Source organism: Vidua chalybeata, chromosome 7 (genome assembly GCF_026979565.1).
Source record: "Vidua chalybeata isolate OUT-0048 chromosome 7, bVidCha1 merged haplotype, whole genome shotgun sequence".
Classification (NCBI taxonomy): Eukaryota; Metazoa; Chordata; class Aves; order Passeriformes; family Viduidae; genus Vidua; species Vidua chalybeata.
The window spans coordinates 30,047,243-30,070,789 of record NC_071536.1 but is presented as its reverse complement, the minus strand read 5'-3'; the positions used below and the strand labels follow the sequence as shown (position 1 = coordinate 30,070,789).

The following is a 23,547-nucleotide window of genomic DNA, read 5'->3' as shown; positions in this document are numbered from 1 at the left end:
GAGTCAATGTTGGATTTAAACACCAACACTGTGAATTAATATTTTGTGATCCTCCCATTTTATTATGAGTGTTTGAAAGAAGATGGATGCAAAATAAAACCTGGGAGATTCTCACCTGTGCAAACCATTGCTTGACTCACAGCAGGTATCATCCCAGTGGGACAGACAGGGAGAGCTGGGAAACCTAACAGCAGCAGCAGACTACAAAGAATTATTACCAAGAATTCCCAGAGCCCCAAACGAGATGTTTGTTTAATAGCTGTGTGCATTTGCTTTTATACCTACTCCGTATACCCCTCGTAAATTTGTCACAGGTGGAATTTCTTTCAAGTCTGATATCTAAACCAGGAAATAAACATCTGAATTTGTTCACACCATTTCAAAAGACTTTTCACTTTAACTTTAGGAGTAAATAAAAGAAATTGCTTTGTACTATTCTGATTGTAGGATTGTTTATTTATCAAACACTAACCAACTTTGATTGTAAATCTTTATTTATTAATACTTTGAAATTCTATTAGTGCTTGAAACAACTACATTTTCTCCTCCCTTTGCTAAATAATTAAGTTGTTTACAATGACTTTACTACAGCTAGACAATCGGGCCACACATTTTTCATCTGACATTTGGAATACAGAGACAAAACTGAGGCAAGAATCACCTATTTAAACTCTGGTTAACATTCTTTATTTATATCAGCCTTCCCAAGGAAATCTGAAGGTTTGTTGGCTGATAATCACTCTTTTCACCTACCTTTTCCAATCATTTGCTGCTTCCGAGGAAACTTTACGGAGTGCTTCTCCAGAAGTGCGTCATGTTTAGACCCTCTGATGTGGAAGCAGGCATGGTTTTTGGTTTTCACTCAGCTATCACTGTCCAAACAGACTGATGTACACGTGAATTGTGAGGAGAAATATGCTCTATTTTACTTCTATGTTAGAAAAACTGAAGGTGAACAATTTTATTCTTAGAATATGTAAGGAAAAAAACTCCTTGTAGCAATAATTCTGGCTCTCTATATTAAGCTTATATTTAAGATATCATGTCAAGGGTATAGGAATAGTTTTTTCTAACCATAAGCATTTACATCTTACTAAGTATGGGAACTATGTTCTGGGATATGAATTTTATGATCTGAAGCTTTTCTTGCTTATGTTTTTATCCAAAATAAATGTTGCACTACTTTTGGACACATTTTACCCTTGTGTTAGGAAAACTGAAAGTAAATGATTTTATTCTTAATCCAGATCACCTGTCTGAAGGGGAAAGGAAAAAAAAAAAGAAAGAAAACTTTGCTTTCTTTGCTTTCCCTTCTCCCCTGTACCCATTTAGGTAAAAAACCGTCATAATTTATGCGTGAGATGAAAAATACACTGAAGAAAGGTTTCCAGGAGTACTTTCCAAGGGATGGCCCTTTAATGCTGAAAGCAAGACATAAAAGTGGGGAAGGGAAAGGAGAAGGGAGGGAAAAAGAGGGTTTTTAAAAAATAATATCATAATAAACCTTTCAAAATCTGTTTTAAACCAAGTAAGAACAATTTATGTGTTAATAGATGAGAGTTTTTAAAGGGAAAGAAGTGCCTCTGCTCTGTCTGTGGCTGCACTGGGAATCCTGAAAACGACACTTACTTGGGAGGAAAGAAAAGAAAAGAAAAGAAAAGAAAAGAAAAAAGAAAAGAAAAGAAAAAGAAAAGAAAAGAAAAGAAAAGAAAAGAAAAGAAAAGAAAAGAAAAGAAAAGAAAAGAAAAGAAAAGAAAAGAAAAGAAAAGAAAGAAAAGAAAAGAAAAGAAAAGAAAAGAAAAGAAAGAAAAGAAAAGAAAAGAAAAGAAAAGAAAAGAAAAGAAAAGAAAAGAAAAGAAAAGAAAAGAAAAGAAAAGAAAAGAAAAGAAAAGAAAAGAAAAGAAAAGAAACAAGAAAAGAAAAGAAACAAGAAAAGAAACGAAAAAAGGTTGCTTTTTTATTATCTTTTTTTTGTACTTTCGCCGTTAGAGGAGCTGGAGTGCCGCTGTGGGGATCCCGCCCAGCCCAGCCGCGAGTGCTGCGGCCCAGCGCGGCTGTCCCGTTGCCGAGCGACCGCCGCGGGGCCGCCGTGAGGGCAGGGCCGGGCCGGGCCGCGGGGCTTCGGGAGGGCTGATAGGGGCAACCGGGTTGTGCCGGGGGTCGGGGAGGGCTGACAGGGGGAGCCGGGCTGTGCCGGGGCTCGGGGAGCGCTGACAGGAGAAGCCGGGCTGTGCCGGGGCTCCGTGAGGGCTGACAGGGGGAGCCGGGCTGTGCCGGGGCTCCGTGAGGGCTGACAGGGGGAGCCGGGCTGTGCCGGGGCTCCGTGAGGGCTGACAGGGGGAGCCGGGCTGTGCCGGGGCTCCGTGAGGGCTGACAGGGGGAGCCGGGCTGTGCCGGGGCTCCGTGAGGGCTGACAGGGGGAGCCGGGCTGTGCCGGGGCTCCGTGAGGGCTGACAGGGGGAGCCGGGCTGTGCCGGGGCTCCCTGGGGCTGGGGGCTGTGGGAGCGGCAGGTACGGGTTGTGTGCACAGCGATGCCTTTTCCAGCCTCTCGCAGCTGTAATGGCTTTGCACCGCGTCCTTCGGTGTGGTGAGGTGTGCAAGCAGCTCCGAGACACGAGAAGGGATTAGAAAGCTCGAGCGCTAAGAAGGAGAAGGGCGGTAACCTGATCTGAGGGCGTTTGGGGTGAGTTTTGCCACGGGCTCTCTTGGTGGCTTCACACACACACACAAAGTCTCGAAAGACACGGCTGTCGTGGAAAATTTAAGAACATCAGTTATTACGACATTCTAGGACCGTAAGGATTTGTCCTGTATTAGCTCTTTGAGCAGCACGCAGTGTATTATTGAAGTTGGTGAGCCGTGATGGCATCATCACTGTAAATTATTGAAAAGGTTATACCAGGAATCCTTTGAGGAGACTTATGTCTGCCTACACCTTTTCCAACCTTGCATTCCTGATGCGGAATGCTGACCAGGAGAAAGAGGGTGGCAATGGTATAAATTAAAGTTGAAGAACACAAGTGGAAAAAATGTAAGCGTTATCCTTATGTTTAGAAAAATTTTTGCAGTGTTTTTGTCTGAGTTTGGTCTTGCTACATCAGGAGAAATTTACTGTTGTGCACAATAATGCAGCTCCTCTTACAGGTTTTCTGTTGTGAGTGGAAAATTTGTGCTTGGTGTTACTGAGTGGAAAATATTATGAAGGCCAGGGTCCTAGTAGCACATTATTTTAAGCTTCTTGCTTATTTATTATTTAATACTGTACAAAACTATAAATCAAAACAGCACTTTATGAGCTTGAAGCACCTCTCAAGTTGTGCCTGAAAGATCTAAAGCAGAATGGAAAATCAGACAAATACCAGAGATGAGACCATAAAATGTAATGGAGGAGGTGGAGCAATGATTCAATTTTGAAACTGTTGAGTGCTGCCTGCTTGAGGGCTGAAAATCCCAGCATGGCTTTTGAATTCAATATTTGTTCCAAAAGTATTGTGTCTTTGTCTCCATGCAGTTCTTCAGTTCATCCAAGAGCCAAGGACTCTGTGTGCTCTGTTTGTGAAGATAATTTCTGGTGGATGGATCATGCCTGGTGTCTTTATTATGTAAAATTTGCACTTGTCATTAGAGAAGTTTATGTTCTGATAACTCTGCATACTTAACACAGGATCTGTAATGCCTGTGGCTTTCTGTGTTTACAGTTATCTTCTCTGAACAAATGACCCAGATGATGCTATCCAAACGAAATATTCAAATGCCAGATTTCTTATCCCTCGTATTAATATTTAAAAATTAAAAATTAATCTGCAAGTTAACAACTCAAACATCCAGGAGAGATTGAAAGAACATATCTGCAGAAATCAGTTCAGATAGTGGAATTAACAGAACCTGCTCTCTTCCTCTCTGCTGGGGGACATGAAGGAAGACAGAGATGTTATACGCAGACCTGAGAGGCAAATGTCCCCAGCAAGCCTTAGAACAGATACCCAAAGTGCTAAGCCTTGCAGTGGGAGCAAGGTTTTCTGGAATCCTTCTCTCCTTGTACTTAGCACACACAGAGTAATCTACTTCAGCAGGGAAAAAAAGTACCTCCCTTTCCTAAATGTTTTTAGGCAGTTTTAAACAACAGATAGTACCAGTGTGAAAAAAGATATTTTGATCATTATGGTGTTTTCATTTGACCACAGGCACTGAGGAATTTTAGTGCCATTGAGAGCCTGTTTCTGCCCTAACATGGACCTGGTTCAGTCAACCTCCCCAGACATCACAGTCACTCGGGGGTCCTTGAAGAAAGTACCCAGTGTCCTGAGCAGCCTCATGGAGGAGCCCAAAAAAAGACATTCTGTCCCCAATCACCTGCTGGAATCAAGTAAGTTCCTGCTCTCTGACTGTTCCCAACCTTATGGCAATTCTAGGACACACTTGGCTGTTATTTTCTTTGCAGCTCCCATCCTGTTGCCTAAATTGCAGGTTCCTGAGAGCCCAAATCATGGGACGGGTAGTCAGGAAAGAAATAGTGGCTGTGCTGATCCTGGCTGACCCTAAAGTTTTAGGTGGCTTGTTGAAGCTATGATGCCAAGAGATGAACTGGTGGCAGGATCATGGGTCTGCTGGGGTCGTGGGTGGTGCCATAACTTTCCATTTATAAATTCATGCCTGCTTAAAAGGAGAAATAATATCTTTTTAATTATTCCTTGATAATAAATCAGTATAGAATAACTAGACTGCTTCAATGTAAGTATTACTCATGTGTGTTTCTGGTCTCTTTTTCCCCGTTTTGTGATCTATAGAGATTTATTCAGAATGTCAGAGGAGCAGAGTTGTACAGGCTGAGCCTGCTGTGCTACACTATGGAGGGTATGAAGTTGGAAAACATCACCAACAGATGCTGGTAAGTTCTGGAGCAGGGATCCCTTTGGGGTTCATAAAAGGACAGCAGAATCTGAGTTGACTTCTTGTAGTCATGAGGCCCTTGCCCTGTGGAGTGCACTTAAAAAGCAGCACTTAAATTCAGTACTCACGTGGTAACAAAAGAAATGAGTACCAGGCTGTGAGCATCACCCTCCTTCCCATGTCTGCATTAGTGTTAGTGGTATGTGACTTGCACATCATGAATGAAGGATTTGGACTTTAACCCCACAAAGGACTTGTTTTCAAAATGTCCTTGGACTGTCACTGTGTCTGCAAACATGTTCACTGGTGGGAAAGTTTTGAAAGCACCTCTGGTCTTTTGCCAAGAACAATTTATTCTGAGAAAGGAAATTCTATGCATAGGCTTGATTGCCCTTCCTTGTGAATGGTTAAGGTAATTCCTTTTCTACTCTCTGCTTTCCCTTTGTGTGCCTTTGTTGTTCATGTTTTAAGTGTGTTGAGACACAGGTTAGTTATGTTGGACTAGGTTCTCTGAATGTAATGAAAGTAAACAAATGTGAGAGGCTTTGCAGGCTGAGTTGTAGCTATCCAAAGGTTTGTTGGTTATACACCAAAACAGAACCATGAATTCCTGTTGTTTCAGATGTCCCTAAAAGTGATCAATAGATTGTTTGTTCCAAATAAAATATTTGTTCCTTTTGCACATAAGCAAAACAGCATCAGAATTTGATTTAATAGTAGCATCTTATCCTTGGTTAAAAATTGTGACTTGTTTCCAAAGAATAAAGCAAGATGTAAGTTTTACATAATTTTATTTTAAATTCCGAACATATTTAGAATTATTTCTGCTAAAGTAAAAATTATTACTTCTTGCTACGGAAGGTTTTACAAAAAGTATAGTTGGCATTCTTAACTGACCTCTTATATTGTAAAGTGTTTTGTGGTTTTTGTGTTCTTTTGTTCTACAGAAGCTGATAAATATTTCTACCAACACAGTAAACCTTCACATAATACCACCCCAGACGATATATTTTCAGATCAAATACAACAAAACAGTAAGTGTCAGCAAGTCTCCATACTGCTCTTTGCATGCAGCACAGGTTTTGTGCCATATAAGCAGCTTTCACATGGCTTCTATCTTGTTTTGGGTCATTTTCTAGCACCGGCTTGTGCCTGGTTTGTCCCTTGTGGTTACTGTTGATTTTTGCCCTGATGAATGGAGGTATTACTATGACTGCATCCGAATTCACTGTGAGGTGAGGATTCATTGCAAAACATAGTTAGAGTTGTAATGGAATGAAACAAGTATTAGAGCATGATGATAATGATAAAGGTATAGTTAATCTTCTAGAGACACATAGATTTATTCCCAGTGAGTCTTGATTGGAGTATTTAACTTAAAACATTAAATTTTTTTCTCTGTAAACATCCCAGAGCAGTAGGCAAGATTATATGACTTACTCTGCTGTTCTTTGCCAGTAGATCAGTCTTTGTGCCACATTGATGTAATGACTTAGCTGAGCAGCTCAGAAGAGCTCTAGAAAGTTGCATAACATATGGAAAGACAGAAGGATACTGAAAGCAGGTAGAATATTAATGTTCTGAGACACAACACAGTGATAATCTTGAAGATGTTTTATGCCCACTTACTGGCCAACTACTAGAGAAACTTTTTATTTCCATAACAGGCTGAGAAAGTTGGGGCTGTTCAGCCTAGGGAAGAGAAGGTTGCATGGAAACCTCATAGCAGCCTTCCAGTATCTGAAAGGGACTGCAAGGAAGCTGGAGAGGGACTCTTCATCAGGAACTGTAGTGATGGAACAAGGAGTAATGGATATAAATTGAAAGACAGGAAATTTAGGTTAGATACTAGGGAGGAATTCTTTACTGTGAGGGTGGTGAGACACTGGAACAGTTGCCCAGGAGGGTTGTGGATGCCCCAAGCCTGGCAGAGTTCAAGGCCAGCTTGGTCAGCCCAGTCTAGTGCGAGGTGTCCCTGCCAATGGCAGGGGGAGTTGGGACTGGATGATCCTTAAGGTCCCTTCGAACCATTAACATGATATAATTCTATGATTTACTAATTGTAAGATATAAATATTTGCACTTGTTTGTATGTTTTTTTGTTTGTTTGTTTGCAGGGAGATGATACCTTAGTTGTTCCCATGCATGCTTACCCTGCTATGAATGTTGTAGCATTTCCATCATTTATAAATCTGTCTGATGTATCAATTGGTCAGAGGTGAGTTAAGGACAGACATTTGTCTACATTTTGCAAGACATGTCTGAACCCTGAAAAATCCCATTTTCCTCTATTCATGCAACATAATGTGTTAAAAGCCTTAAGAAGCTCAGCTACCATCTGGACTGCAAAATAATTCTGTATATGAACTGTTTCAGGTGCACATTCAAAAAATATGTCAAAAATATTCAAAGTAAATGCTGTGCAAGCTAAACATATATAAAGATGGGGCTGGTTAATTTTGATTCTTGTGTTTAAAAGTATTTAATGAGCTAGACTTCATCTTACATTGTCTATTGCATGGATGCAGCACTGACTGTTCTCATGAACTTATCAGTAATAGTTGTTAATAGGAACTGGCAAAGGGAAAAGGAGAAGGCAGATTCTGTTTATTAGGGCCTAGTTCTGCAGTATATTTGCTATATTAGTTGTAATTATGGTGATTTTTGTTAGTGTAAAGATTTGAGTGAATTCTAGGAAAGGAAGGTCTTAGCAGATGGTTTTGTCTTAGCCTATGAGTTGAAAGTAACTAATGAATTTTACTGAAGCACAGAAATGTGAATAGGGAAGGCACGTACAAGAAATATGCAAAATTCTGTAGTACAAATGAGTCCAGCATTGCAGAATAACATTTGTGTCTTTTTGTTTGTTTGTTTTTCTAATGCCCTTTAGTCTGTTAAACTTCAGTGAATCATAACATTGCAAGTTTTTCACAGGACTGAACATAACTCCTGATATTCTGGGGCCTCTAGGCATGATGTGATTCTGTTATTTGCTCCATTTTAGTGCTGGACTATACAGAATTTTCATATCTCAGAATACAGAGAAGATATTAGAAAGAGAACAAAATATAATTTTAAATAACCAGATTTTTTTTCAACACAGCAGGGATGCTCAAAGATACTCCTGAGGAAATTTGGAAGAATTCCTGAAGACAAAACTTGTGTTTTCAAACCTTAATTTTTACCAGTATTTTTCAGCAGTAAACTACTAAAAAGTTTCTAAAAATGAATGCTTTCTGATATAGCTGGTACTTTACAGACCCCGAAAGAATTTGGGCTCAATTCATAGCCCACAAACTCAATGGAAATACTGCCTTTTACTTCCTTTTACTGAATGTAGGATAAATTTGATATTCTACCACCCACCATTCTCCTTAGGTATAGAAGGTCCATCAGGCAACAGGTGGCATATTTGGCTTGTTTTTAAGGCACTTTGGTTGCTATTCAAGCTGCACTATCCCCTAAAACCAATTGCCTGCCTGGTCTGCCATTGCATCTTCTTTGTGAACATGCCATAGTGAGGCAGAGAAAAAAGAACTTTGCTATTATGGCTGATTTCTTTGGGCATTTTAAAATGTGCTTTCCAGAGGAACACTGTGTGTAACATGCATTCTTTGCTAATCAGCAGGGTAGGATTTCAGTCAGAGAATTGACAAAAAACAGAAATAAGCCTGCGTAAATGGATCTTGATTTGCAGGGTGATGAATGGTAGTGCACCAATGCTTTTGTGTTTCAGTTTGGTCTGTGAAAACACTTGCATGCAAAGGCAAGACAGGTTGAAAAGATGTGTGCTAATACTGCTCACACAACCTGCATGAGACATAAAGGGCTATTCTGAAAATTAGGCCCCAGTACCATTATTTCTACAGCGGTTAAAGTTTAGTCATTCTGATGTGCTGGAGTTCTCAAGACTTTCTTTTCTCATCATCTTTCATGAGGAGGGCCATGGGAAAAGGCTGATTTCTGGTTCTGTACTCATTGTTGCTCCAATTTGCATTGTTTGTACTTGCTAGATATTACAGTCTGTAAGAATTTGAGCATGGGCATAAATAACTTCCAAAAAAAAAATTTTTTTAAATTTTTGTATAATCAGATTCTGTATGTCTAGCATTCAAATCAAGATTTAGCTCTTATTTCCTGGGGGGATGAAAGATCTGAAATATTTTGCTATTTTGGAGCAGTAAGAAATTATGATTTTCACATTACTAAGTAACCCACCTTTCTGAATGCAGGTAATTTAGTGCATGGTGTGTATAATACAATTTCCCAGCTTGTAATTGATGAACAACTGTACCTTGATTAACATAATTTTTCCTTTATCTCTTTTCAGTAAGGAGTATGTTATCCCATTGCAGTGCAGCTGTCCCATAGATTTTGAATTCCACATTGATATTATTCAGCCTCACAGAGCCTTCACTGTCCAGCCGACATTTGGTAGACTGACTTCTTTAAAATTCTAAATGTAAAATCTGTATTTATTAAGTGTAGTTACTTGTGATGGTGTATTCAGTGCTGTACAAAAAAAACCTTTGCCTCAGGCAAAGCTTCTGCAGGTAAATGCTGCCAGTCATTTTGACCCTCATGGCAAATAGCCATCTTGGCTGTAAGTTTCTTTAGGCAATGGTCAACTTTGACAAAATACGGGATATTCCAAATGGTCCGTGCAGCCTTCATTTTCCCAGAAGAATATCCCTGAAAAAAGGGTCATCCCAGTAAAACTTAAGTCAGAAATTTTGGTAGTCTGAAACTATGGCTGAAGGCCATCTAAAGAGCACTAAAAAGTTTCAGCTCCTACTCAAAGCCATTGTACTCAGAGTAATCATAGTATCATAGAATCACTTAGGTTGGGAAAGGCCCTGACTGTTTAGGGATGTGAATGGTGATTAAAGTGTTTGAGAAAATAATGGAATAGGTAGTAAGGAAATAAGGTCAAGCAGAGACAGGTAATGCATCAAATCCAGATGAGTACCCTAGCTTAGAAAAGCACAGAGGAATATGTTTATAAATGCTTTGCCCATGAAAGCAGAAAGTGCCAAAGACTTAAGACTAGCAGATGCAAGTGCAGAATTTCTACATATAAACAGGCAGTCATTTTCACAGCAGTATGAAATATTATAGCCCTACTCTCAACTCTCTCTGCTCTAGCAAAATATCTTCTATTATCTGGCAGCAAGACATAGGTTTTGAAAGATTCTTTGAGACTGGAAAGATTTTCCATGCCTACTGCCATCCACTCAAAGAATTAAGTTGTTTTAAAAAAAGTAGCCCAGAATGAGTTCTAGTACACTTAAGTGGGCTCATGTTATAATGGACTGTTATTGTTTTTCTCCTCTAATCACAGGAATCATTCCAGCCAATGGAAAAGTCAAAGTAATTGTGAAGTATTCCCCACTTGAGTATGGAACAGCACAAATGGCAATGCAGTTACGGATTTCAGAGTTTCACTCAAAACCCTACGTGTGTGTATTCACAGGAACATCAATACCACATCTGGCTCTGATGTATGTGTGGCTGACTAGTCTTTGAATGTTTTTGCCCAATTCTAAAAGATGATAATGTAATAGAATTTCATACCATTTTGCTATGATCTTTTTAAGTATTGGTTTCTTTGAAGACTTACAATGCACTGAAGTAATTCTACTGTTGATACATGTACCTGCTTTTTTACACTGTTTGATTAGAACATCCTTAATCTACATGAAATAAAACAAACAAAATAAATGTAATGAGAAGTTACATATCCTGAAATAAATGGGAGCATCCTCAGCTTCTATCATTCCCACTCATTACTCTTATTGTTGAGGCCTTGCAAGATGCAGGGAGTTTTGAGCCTTTTGGACTGTACTTAATTTTTTTGCAAAAAAGTTAGACTTATATGTCATTTAGAGAATGCTTGTGAAACAAATATGTGTCCTTCTGACATCTAGAAAAGAATATTTTGATGAACAACAAAGTCATCCAGAGAAAAAAGCTGTGTCTGGAAAACCCGTGTTGTGGAGAAGAGACCGGTTCAGCCAGCTACAGTCGAAGCCTATTCAAAAACTAAAGGTGTGAAAAGATAATAATTACAAGTACTTTTCTGGGCTGGAAATCTTCCATGTTTCTGATTTTTCCTATTAATTTACATCTCATAGGAAATTGAATACCAGAACCTCAGATTCCCCACAGACTTGTCAAATCCGTATGCTGTAGCTTCTGTTTTGATTCAGGAACCAGGCAAATTGAAGTTAAAGGACATAAAAGAAGGTAGAGTAATTAAGCAGCATAAACTTGGTCTTAGCATTATTTGTAGCTCTGATGAGGAGCTTGGCTTCAGAATTGCTGAGGTGACATGACTGTTGTTTCTGTGAGAACTCTCACCTTAGCTTTATGTATTAATGGGTACAGTTATCTTAATGGATGTTTTTCCCAATTAAAAATCCAATATAGACTGAGGTGTGATATGGCTTTCTGATGTTCCTGCAGCCCTGTCCCAAGGCAAAGTAGGAAAAAAATCAAGACAGATGAAGGATGCTCTATTTCAACTAAAAGTCAAACAAAATGTTCAGGAAGAGGAAGCAAATCATCTAAAGTGGTGAGTGTTAGCTAACCATGTTAATTAACCATGTTAACAAGACTGGGACTTGCTTAACCAAGGCCTCTATGAATGATGTATACAATGTCCACTAGTGCAGAATGCTGCCATTTTGCGTGCCGGTATGTTTGGTTTAAGCCTAAATTACTGCTGTTTTATTTAATATTTTTTTCTCTCCTGCTAAGAGCAGACTCAGTAGTAATCCATAGTAGTACCCAATGACGATTTTGATTGCTTTATTGTCCCATTCAAAAAGAAACCTGCTGAAAACATGGTTCACCTAACCTTCTTCTCAGGTATCTGATCTTGTGCCCTTAAGAGCAAATGAAGATTTTGTCATGGCTGTCAATAAATTGAGGCTAAAATGAATAGTGGAGTAAGAGGAGAATTACACTTGGAAGTGTTAAAAAAACATGTAGATGTAGCGTTGCTAGATGTGGACATAGTTTAGTGAAGTGTTAGGCAGTGTTAGGTTAATGGCTGGACTCTGAGATTTTAGAGGATTTTTCCAACCTTAATGATTTCATTATTCTATTGTACATCAATTGGTGCAAAGCAGAACACAGTTGGATCTTTAAGCACATGATGGTTTAATTTGAAACCCACAGATCATCTTATACACTGAATGTGATGGACACCTAGGCACCTCAGGAAGAGGGGAGCAAGTCTGTTAGTCTTTGAATAAACAAACTGTGCATTAAGTAAAGCATTTTCCTTGTCTCCACTGTAAATGCAGGCAAGTTCATAAGGGAAGTGATCCAATCTCTGCAGAGTTTAAAAAAGAGATTATTGAAAGCCGACAAAGGGAAGAAGAACAATACAAGGTTAGCCTTTGATGTTTTTTCTGTAAATTTAAAATCAAACTTACACTTTCAGATTATGCAGTGCACTGTGAATTGTATCAAGCTCTCTACATGTTCAGTTTTTCTTCATTAATCAGTGCAAACCTGTGCTAGTGATGGTTGTTACTGCAGTCGTGTCTTTATTGTGTCTGTGCATCACTGTTTCAGGGGTGTTGTTATCTTGAAGGTAGACAGAGAGAAGGGTAAGATGTCATCAGAAATGTAACGGTATTTGCCCAAATGAGTACATTTGCACCCAGCCACCCAATTTCATCAGAGTGCTACATTCCAGCATAATCCTGTCAGCACCAAGGCCACATCCATTCTGTTTGTACTGTACCTCTGAAGAGCTGCTATCCTGAATGGCTCACATTCAAAGAGCTAGATCCAGTCAGTACTCCCACACAGAGCCATGAGGAGATAATTCATCAAGTTGCACTTCTGCATTTTCACCCTCTCTCTCTTTGGTTTCTTCCAGTCACTGCAGACTGCAGGTCCTCTTCCGCAGAGATGACAACAGCAATAAGTAATACTTGGTGGCAGGAAATATTTTTCCCAGTGTGGCACAGCCCTTAGGACAGGTGGAGCCTGTCCGTCTTATCCTGCCTCCTGGGTATTCAAATAGCTTCTGGTATCCCACTGACTTCCAGCTGTTTGTGGGAGTGAAATTATTTATACATAGGGTAAAGGCTTGATTTATACACTGAATTAGGCAATATAAAACATTATATTTAATGCTAAGAAGAAGGAAATGGGTGAAAAAGGATCTAAATTGTGAGATTGATGTATCACTGAATTAGATGTAGGTTAACTTTGTTTAGAAGCACCTATTTCCTAACCTGTTGATTTGGCTATGCAAAGCAAACCATGTTTCATTAGGACAGAGATTTGATTGAAACTCAGACCTGAAAAGACATTTTTTTACTTTGTTTGACTTCCTTAAGGGTTGCAATAATCACACCCTAAAAGGGAATGAAATCTGTGTTTTGTTAAACACCACCAGAGTGTTACATTGTGAGTTTCCCTAATTGTAATGGAGGAAATTATTCACTAGGTGCTTTGTGCTAATGTGATTTTTCTTTAAATTAGCTCCAAAGAGGAGATCCTATCATAGAACAGGAGTTTCGGAGGAGTGAAGTAGAAGTTTCCTTCAGACGTGTTACCCGGCATGTTGACCAGGTTTGTTCATATGTTTTTATAGCCTGCTATATGCATGCTAAATTATCACCTCCTAAGCTAACAAATAGCTATAGATGTTTGACACTGAATACTTTTCCTCTTGATACTCCTATTTCTGTGTCAGTGCCTTATTTCCCATTTTACTTTTAGGTAGGGCAAGCACCATGCTACATGCACAGCTCATCTTCTAATGTTCTGCTCTAGTATGAGAGTCAAGTGGAAATCTGCAGGCCTAACCTGAGATTTATATTACTTGTTTCTGAAAGATCTTTCAGGAGAAGCTTTCTCATGCCTCTTTGTAAGGTTAAGCATATCACAAGATTTCCAGCCTTTACCTGCAGGTCAGATTGACAGGAACCTTTCTAGTACTTAGATTTTTTTTTGCCCTTCTCTTTGGTGTCTTTCTCTCCTCTTTGGATATGTGCCATTATTGGAGAAAGGATACTGGTTTTGCTGGGTGCCTGATTTGAATCCTTATTTCAACTTCATGTCTGTGCCAGATAAAGTGCGTGTTTGGTAGAGCCCCTGTGCATTCTCTCTGCTGTCCAAATGCCCGTGAGTGCACTGAAGTTCTAGTCTGTGTTGGTCATTTGTGTGGATGCAGACCATACCACGTTATCTCTACATTCCCTGTGCTACATCTGCAAATACTTGGTGATTACCTCCCATTAAGCCCTGCAGTGAAGGCTTCTGGCTAAATGCCAATGCTTCAAGTATTTTCACTGGCCAATTTCAGTATTTAGAGATAACATATGGATTCAGGCCAAAGAATGGCTTGGGATGGAGAAAATTTCTACCTTATCTAGATGTAAAAAAGGGTTGTCCTTTTATGTTTCCTTTTTTAAAAATACACCATGCAGCAACCAAGTGTCCATCCCACATTTGACTTGCTCCACAATGACCCTTGGGACAGCAGAAAGAGGATGCTCAGGAAATTCCAACAAGCAGCATACAAGGTAAATTGAACAACCAGAATGCAGTGTGGGGGCATGACACCAGGGAAACAGCACAAAAGAACATGCAACAAGCATGTAAGGACTGATCACAGCTAGCTAGGGATTTGGTAGTTTGATAAATATGCCCCTATCTCACCAGGAAATAAGGATCTGGTGTAAGTTTTGTATTCAGTTCATCTTTGATACTGCAATTTATACTAAACAAATGCAGATAAATTCAGATTTTTTTAAAGTAAAAAATAACTTCTGTACAAAAAAGATTTGAAAATGCATATAGAATACTGCAGCCAGTTTTGGGCCCCTTGTACAAGAAAGACTTTAGTAAGTCACTCACTCACTGGAGTGAGTGCTGTGTAGAGCCACCAAGATGTTCAGGACTTAGAGCACTTACTCTGTAAGGAGACAATCTGGAGAAGGAAAGTAGAGGGACAGAACAGCACCTTCCAGCTCCTCTGAGGTTATTGATGATGGAGGATCTGTGCAATGGTGCATGATGGGAACATGGAAACAACAGGTGGAAATTCAAATAAGGGAGGAATAGACCCAGAAACTAAAGACTAATCAGTAAAATAATTTATTTCATTTGGTTTCAGTATAATCTTGCATCACCACTACTCTTTCCTCAGTAAATCTTAATGTAGCAAGCAAGATAGAAATGTCCTGCTCTTCTAGTGTCTGTTTGGATATTTTTCAATCTATTCATAATACTGAGGTCTTGAAATTAAATGCTCTTTTCTGTATTGTACAAATAAAGAGGTGACCAAATGGTCCCATCTGGTATTAAAACTGGGATTCTTCATTTTTACCCTGTAGGGTATGGGCAGAAACACAGTGCAGGTTGCTGTTTACTCTCCTCATTCTCAGAGCTACAAATATTTATATGGCCCTGGTTAACTCACTGTATATGCCAGTAAACACAGCTGAAGGATTAGGACCTAGCAAAAAAAAAAAAAAGTCTGATTAACCTGTAAGACTAAATTAAAATTTGTAACTGTATTTATTGTGTAATGCCATTATAGAGTTGAGATCTATTCTACATCTTTCCTTCCAATTTTCTCTGAACAGAAAACTATATTAAAAATTCTCAAATAGAGATGTATGAGTGAGCTCTGGAGAATAAATACAAGTATAACATATACATTATTTCTATGGCTGTAAATCTTAGGATGTTTGACTTAAATTTAAAAATCATTCTCTCAGATTTTGGTTCAGGTTCGTCTAAATCGTTTATTGCTTCTGTTCCGTGGACTGCCCAGGGAGGCCAGAGGTCTGGAGGAAGGGTCCGTGTCTGGTAAGGATTAGAAGAACAAGTTGATATTTTGACCATGGGCTATGATAATTCAGGTTGTGCTGCAGTGTGTCAGGTGCATTACATATAAACATAAAGACAGAGTCCTTAAAAAGGAGTCTTCCAGTAAGAAATAAAGTGTGACAAGGTAGAGGCATAGAGTGATTTGGATTGGATGGCCTTTAAAGGCCATCCAGTCCAACCTCCCTGCAATAAGCAGGGACATCTTCAATGAGAGCAGGTTACTCAGAACCCTGTCCAGCCTGACCTTAAATGTTTTCAGGGATGGGACATCCACCACCTCTTTGGGCAACTTCTTCCAGTGTTTTACCATCCTTGTTGCAAAAAATTTCTTCCTTACATCTAGTCTGAAACTGCCTTATTTTAGTTCAAAACCATTACTTCCTGTCCTATGGCAGTAGGCCCTGCTAAAAGGTAGAAATGGCTGCAGTCAAGATACATCTATTTTCCATACACATTATTTACCATGTTTAAGAAATGTAATTAACTATTTTTAGGAGCCTTGCCATTTATCTACTTAATAACAGGGCAGAAACTGTGGATATTCCATCATTGGAACTGTTCACGGCCAGGATGGGTGGGGCTTTGGGCAACCTGATGTAGTGATAGATGTCCCTGCCCCTGGCAGAAGGGTTGGACTGGGTGATCTTTAAAGGTCCCTTCTAACCCAAACCATTCTGTGGTTCTGTATGTAGGCCTGAGGAGCAATGAAAGGACAGATGGGACTGTGTGAGAGACAGGGAGATGAACAGATCAGGTGGAGCCCAAGAGGTGAGAATCACAGGATGAGAGGAGCTTACTGCAGGGGGGATGGAAGGGGGAAAGACACCTGAATGTGATGAAGGCCAGATGTCTGAACTCAGTGAAATGAGACAGTAGGAACCATGAGACACATTGCCAAGTAGCCAGTACTGGGTTGAGTTTTTGTCCTCATTGTTTTCTCATAGAAGTGTTTTTAATCAATTGGGTTTTTTTTTTTTTTACACTAAAATGAAAGTGCCAGTCTGGAAAAGTCACTTGTTATTTAACATCATAGAAGAAAACTGACTTTGGATGGGAGCCACTTTTGGGTAAATAGGAGACAGAGAAGAATTTGAGTCTCTTATTTCCCACTCCCTTGTAGACACACACTATTTGACAGCTCCTGAGACACAGTGTTCCATATTAGGCCTTTTCCTTTTTCTGCAGATAGGCACTTTTAATTCCCAGGATGCAGGAGATGCAGGAATGCTGCAAATAGAAGATGTAATGACATTTAGTGTAAGAGAGGCCTCTGACTTGTCTCAGCTTTGCTGTGAACCATGATGGAAGGTGTGGGCTGTGATGTCTTTTTAGGAAAGGGGAAATTAAATTTGTCTGCTATTCAAGGTATTGTGCTCATATCTTATAGATGTGACATTTAAAATATTTAAGAAGTATTAACTTTTTATATTAAAATTACTAGACATCCTTGTTTAGGGAAATGTTAAATACATTTTGTGGCTTGATTCTATTTCTGAAACAGTGTATTAAGATATATTACAAAATCTTAATATTTGATTTCCACTCATGACAGAAAGCAGGAGTTTCAGCAGAGCAGAGAAGAGTGAAGAACATAAAGAGTTTTCTTCCAGAATATCTGAAGATCGTATATTGCCTTTTGAATTCCCCTTTTACAGTTCCCATGAACTACACAGTTATTTGGTAGGTACAGTAACTCAAATGTTAGTCAAATGTTAGAATTTTGTTGAAGACATTGGCCCCAGGGCTGATAGTCCTTTTATTAAAATTTCACAGTGTAACTGGTGTATCGGGGTTCTAGCAAATTAATTCAAGACTTCAGATTTACTAAAGGTTCTGCTGAAAACAGTAAAAAAATCTTTCATTCTCTTAATTGTATCCTAAAATTGTGAGCAGTACATTAATGCTTAGAGTCAGTTAACATCCATTTTTCAGAAGCAAAGAAAAAAATAACTGAAATACTGGGATCCAAGAACGAACAACAGCAATATCAAGCTGTATAAAATAATTATTTACATAATTATAGCCATATATTTTCAAGTAGCTGTGCTCATGAATTGCTGCCAATACAAAACAAAATGCCCACCATATTACTGGTTTTAAATACTGTTCTGTTTCAGGCACCTGATGCTCTTGGCCTAGTTCCTATTGAATCTGTAGACGTGAAAGTTGAAAACATTCTTCCTTTTTATGACTTGAAGGTGAGTCAGTATGGCTCCCTCATGTTTCTCTTACCTGTGCATTTAAATGATTCACTGGTCTCTGCACAGCCCAGTAAAAATGTTGTCTTAAGAAGGCTGTATGATTAGCATGCTTTTATAAAAACCAAAGCTCACCAGTTTCCATAAGTAACCAGCATACAGCCAGAAATATTCCCCTCTCTCCACAGAGATGAATCACCTCAGCTGAAATTATTGTATCTCAAAGATCAAAGTCCTGGTGAAGTATGGGTTCTCAAAGTTTTGGTTATGTACCATGTCCTGGGAGAGTGCTCCAAGTGTCTTTTACCGTGGAGATGTGATGTGTCCATGATAAAGCCAAATGTTCCACTCCATCTATGAGTTAACTGAATGTGATTAGTGTCATTTCCTGCAGCGTATCTCTTTTCTTTGCACTTAGGTTCCTCAGCATTGCAACATTATGAAGTATCAGCCATTTTGTACACACTACGCAGCTACAAGTTACAAACCTGTAAAACTTTCTCGACCACTGAGGCAGGGAGCCCAGGTAACAAAGTCACTCCCAACCCTACGTTTCCACCATTATTTGATTGATTTTGCCTCAACATTTTATACTGAAAGATTTACTACACTCTGAAAATTTTTGATGTCTGTGTTTTTCAAGGATGAATTGATTCAAGTAGTTCCTTCTCCTGAGGGGCAGCTCTCTCAGAGGAAAGATTTTGACAAAGCAGCAGAAGGGGATATCAGCCTATTAAACCTGGTTCCTCCCCAAGCTTTAGTCCACCCAACAGAGAGCAACCCACTTCGCATTTTTGTAAGTAGGAGTTGGCTTCCGTAAAAAACCTAAGAAAGGTGCAGAAGTGTGCTTGTTTCACCAGAAGCCTGATGTGGAGTTTGTGGGCAGTTTTCTTACTCAGATTGGTTTTAAAACTATCCAGAGTAATCCTTCATGGTGCAAGCTCTGATAGATAGGAGTCACAGAGTTCATCCCACTGGGAGGGGCACCATTTCAGTTTAGAATGGGTTTTGATCAGTTTAGGGGAGGGATGATAAGAAAAATTGCAGTGAAAGCAGAGAACTGGAGACTCTTCCAGTCTGACACTCCAGAAAGGATCAATGATCATGGGATTTCTGAGAACGCCATGGAACCCCTCCCTTCTCCATTTGTTTCCCCATTTGGATGTTAGAGGAAAGGCCATGATCTTGGCATCTCAGTCCATCTGTAACCTCACATTCTTGCCCAGGTATCTTGGATAGGTGCAGTCTTTTCCTACTGTTCAGCAGGGTGCTACAGATGTGCCTAATCCTTGGGTAGACAGAAAAGTGAAGTCAAACTCTGCTCACATTGCATCCTGCTGCCTTACAGTTTCTAAGAGTCCTCACAGCATCCCAAATCACATTTCCAAGTTGTTAGGCACAGAGATTCAAAAAAATCACTGCCACTTGCATGGGAGGGTTTTCTCTTACTGTTGTCATGGTAGATTGTGCTAGGTGGCACCAGCTGCACGATGTATTTCCCACAGTGCAGTACAGCCTGGAGGTCCCGAGGTGCCTCTGAGCAGGCAGAGACAGCTGCAGGGCTCAGTGCATGGGCACAGGCAGATCTTGCACCCAGCATGGCACTGTGCCTGCTGTGGGGGGCTCTGGCTTCCAGCCCTGCCCACTGTGCTGGTCTGGTGACCTTGGCATAACATCTATCATGTAGACTCATCCTCCTCACATGCAGCCAGGACTCCAGTGGACATGCTGATGAGATCCTCTGTGCATCTCTTTCATCCCTCTGTCATAGCAGTGTGAGAGCCAGGCACAGCTTGATCCCACACTACCCAGTACTGGGCTTTATCCAGAAGCAGATGCTAATGCAGGGAAATGCATGGCAAAATGTGGAGCCATGTGTGCTGTGGCTTCCACCACAGCAAATCCATTTTCCCTTCTTGGATTCTGAACTATTCAGAGAATCAGCAATGGATTTCAGAGTAATTAGGCAATAGTTTTTTCTTCCAGACTTGGAGACAACAGCTAAATTGCTGTATTTTAGACAGTAGGGAGCATGAATAAATCACACAACATTGTAGAATGAGGGGAAGATACAGAAAGTGAAGGATCATACCAAACAGAGCAGTCACAGTAAGACAAAGCTGTGAATCTGGGGAGACTACATTAGTTGTAAGAACTGAAGTTTCATTAATTAGATTTGTTATGGTACTCAGAACAATTTATTAAAATAGTCTCCTCATTATTTTTAGAACCCCATTCCAGGATTAGTTCCATTTTTACTTCCTTTGGCCTATTGTGAATCAAATATTGAATATCATCTTTGTCCTCATCCAAAATATACTGTTACCAAGGAATGTCCCAAAGGATCCAGTATTCCAGTCACACAAAAGAAATTTCTGGATCACAAGGTATGACCTTTTGGGTTTATTGTATGAATACCTGTCTTGGGTATGTTCTTCTTGAGAACTTGCTCTAAGGAATCAAAATGGAAGGTGGAGTCATTCTAGATAGAAAATATTTTCAAATACAAATTATGCATGCACCTAAATAGTCAGTACGTGGGTCAGAATAACTAATTCTGCTTAGGCTTTATCCATGTCTCTTATTTATGCCTTCATGTTCCTTTGCTCTTTCCATGTGTTTAATGTGGTATTTTCATGTCCTTACAGTGATGGAAGGAACTTTGAAATATTCAGCTCCCCAAATTCAGTTCTCAGCCAAGATGCTTGGTCCTGCAAGCCTCTCTCCCTATAGCATTATGTATTAGAGGTCTGATTGTGTATAAATTGTCATTTCAGGAAGTGATTTGTGGAGTAATGGAATGGAGAAAATTCTCACCACTGGAGTATTCCACTTTTTCTAACATTCCCACATTGACAAATACAGTACTTAGGTAAGAAAAGATTTGAAAATACAAATCCTCTGTTCTGCACTAGTTTCTGCTGCCTGTAACTATATTGATCAGTCACTAGTCCCACAAATGAAAGTGGGCCTCCAAGTGGAATTAATTGCTGCTCAGAAATCCAAAACCAACAGAAAAAAAACTCCTACTGAGCTCCTAGAAGGGTGGATTAAGAGCAATATCATTAAAAGAAATGCCTAGCCCAGGAAGGAAAATTCCAGTCTGGGCTTTCAATAACATCTCTCCTGAAAGGTTGTTGACTCAGTCCTAGAAGACCCCAGGAGGTACAAACTCTGTCAGTAAAACTTTTTAACTTATGGACACTTGCACCCAGTGGTAGCCAACATCTCTCAGGCTCACATTTCCTTATATCACAGCATTTTTGACGTAGCCAGATTTTCCACAAATATTTAAAAGTATATAATCTTCATTGTAACTGCAACTGATGTGCCGCTTCAAAATCTGAAAATACCATTAGTAATAATGCATTAAACTAATACTATTTCCATCACAGGGATCCTTACAGTTCAGATATGCTTCCAAGAGATGTACCACCAGTGCTGAGTGACTTATCTGAGAGAGACAAAGAGAACATAATTGACCAGTAAGTTTCTCCTCTGTTCTGTATATGCTGTTATTGACTATGTCTAAACCACTTGTATGGATGTGTCAAAAGCTGTCCCAAGAGACCCTCAAAGGCAAAAGCACAAAGTCTCTTTTCCTAAAACATACTTGTTTGCTAAAAAATACTTTCAAAAGGACAAAGGCAAATTGTTCATCATCTTACTGATTTTTAGTGAGACAGATGAAGCTGAGTTCAATATGATTCTTACTCCAGAGATGGTGAAAGCTGAATTTCCACAGATTGGGGGGGCACTCTCAAAAGAAGATGAAGAAGAATCAGCAAAAACAGAAAGGTAGGTATATTTTGAAATTAGAAGAGAGGAATGGAATCTAAAGTCAAGCATCCCTTTCAGAATTGCATAGAAAGTCATACTGAGATGTTCTAGGGGCTCCATCACAAGTGGGATGCAGATCTAGTATTTTGAGCAAATTTGCACTGCAAATTCAGTCTCTGGATTTTTTACTTCAGAAAGCAGCTGTGAATGTGATGCATTGGCCTGGATCTCTGATTATGGTTATATCAGTATGATCTAATACTTGAGGCAGTTTGCTTGCTTTCTCAGAAATGTTCAACATTCTTGGACCCGTGACTTTTGCTTTTCATTGACCCTTTTGGTTAGATATTTATTAATGCTGGCAGCCCTTGTTCTGGCAATCACAGCATGTGTTCCCACATGGATAAAATGTAATACTCAGTCAGTTTGTGTTTACCTGTCAGATGGTTAAATTTCCTAACTGGCCAAGCCAAGAGTTAAGTGTTCTCTCCACCGTTTCACTACCTATTCAGTTCTGCATCAGTGATGCAATACTCTGTGTTCATTATGAGAAAAGAAATCTCAAGTGCCTCTTCCTTTGGATTTTGAAGACATTCCTAAGTAGTTTCCCTGATTATTATAAATACAAATGATGCTTTAAATTTCTTGCAGAGATCCACACAATGGTCCAGATGGACATTTTCAACTCCAGAACAGTGAGATCGGAGAGAAAATTCGAAAACATCTGGAGACATTGAAGCTGAAAGCACTTAATAAAACCCTTATTCTGGGATAAGAGTAATTTTACAAAGTTCATGGCCTGGCCCTGCTTATCCTGTTAGTGTATGAGGCTTCCCCTGTCCCAGCTACATTTACTTTTGTTCAGTGAGGTCAGCAACTTCATATGCAAAGAGAAGAGAACCACCAGTAATGCCACCTCTGCCAAGGACTCTCACTGTGCTCACTACCCCAAACACAAAAATTACTCCAGTGAGAAACCTCAGCTTTGCATCTGTTTATTTTGTTGTGGTGTGAAGGACCAGAAAACCTCAGTACTACCATGTAAATGGTTTGGTAATTAGTTTACAGGTCACAGTTTTCAAATAAAATGTGAAAAGGCCTCATGACCAAAATCTTCTGATTTTGTTTTTTTTTTTTTTAGTTATGACCTACCCTTGAATTTTTGCAGGTAAGTTGCTAAATCTCAGACATGACAGTAAACCATATATTTGATATTTTTAAGGAAAAGGAAGCCTTGAACACCATTATTGTCTGCAAAGACAATGTCCAAATAAGTCTCATTAGCTGTTCAGGAATTTAATTCAGTGCACAGGTCTTGGCAAAAGCATGCATGGGTTGAGTGAATGAACGGCAGAGCCTCATGAGAAACCTATAATGCTCTGGGTTAATTTCTAGGAAATTCTCTAGGAAATTTCCTTTCCTAGGAAAGGAGATTTCTCAGCATATCATCTTGCAGCTGAGATGTCTCCTACTTTCTTGTCAGCAAGCTGGACTTCAGACAAAATTGTTTTTATCCATAGTGAATTGATTGCTCATTTTACAGAGTGGTCCAGGCTGTTTGTGCAGAAAAGCACAAATCTTCTGTAGTAAAAGGCATGGAAATTGCAGCAATACACACTACGTTCCTAGGAGCCATACTTCTTTCCAGGCATACTTAAAGCTCCTAAGAAAATAAGTTTATTTCAGAGAGTGATCAGTGTAAACAAGCTGTAAAAAGCTCAGGGAGATAGAAAATGGGAAAGCAGGGTGAAAAAGCTGTAGAATAGCCTCTATTATACTAGCTACAAACTATCTATGCTCACTTCAAAGAAATAA

At 39.5% G+C, this 23,547-nt stretch overlaps 1 protein-coding gene across 2 annotated transcripts; it reads left to right on the top strand.

Moving 5' to 3' along the window:
* Positions 1–2,228: 2,228 nt before the first annotated feature.
* CFAP221 (cilia and flagella associated protein 221) lies at positions 2,229–22,844 on the top strand. 2 transcript variants are annotated; one of them, XM_053947631.1, is made up of 24 exons: positions 2,229–2,684; positions 4,186–4,367; positions 4,789–4,889; positions 5,839–5,925; positions 6,031–6,126; positions 7,009–7,109; positions 9,222–9,325; positions 10,233–10,392; positions 10,819–10,939; positions 11,026–11,137; positions 11,357–11,465; positions 12,202–12,289; positions 13,397–13,486; positions 14,347–14,442; positions 15,643–15,733; positions 17,307–17,434; positions 17,872–17,952; positions 18,371–18,478; positions 18,596–18,748; positions 20,181–20,339; positions 20,730–20,824; positions 21,348–21,437; positions 21,631–21,750; positions 22,384–22,844. In XM_053947631.1, exons 2-24 carry the CDS (start codon positions 4,232–4,234, stop codon positions 22,505–22,507), a joined length of 2,550 nt encoding a protein of 849 aa, XP_053803606.1. In that variant the 5' UTR covers positions 2,229–2,684; positions 4,186–4,231; the 3' UTR covers positions 22,508–22,844. The 2 variants fall into 2 exon arrangements, with proteins under 2 accessions (XP_053803606.1, XP_053803607.1); XM_053947632.1 differs by lacking the exon at positions 14,347–14,442.
* Positions 22,845–23,547: the final 703 nt, after the last annotated feature.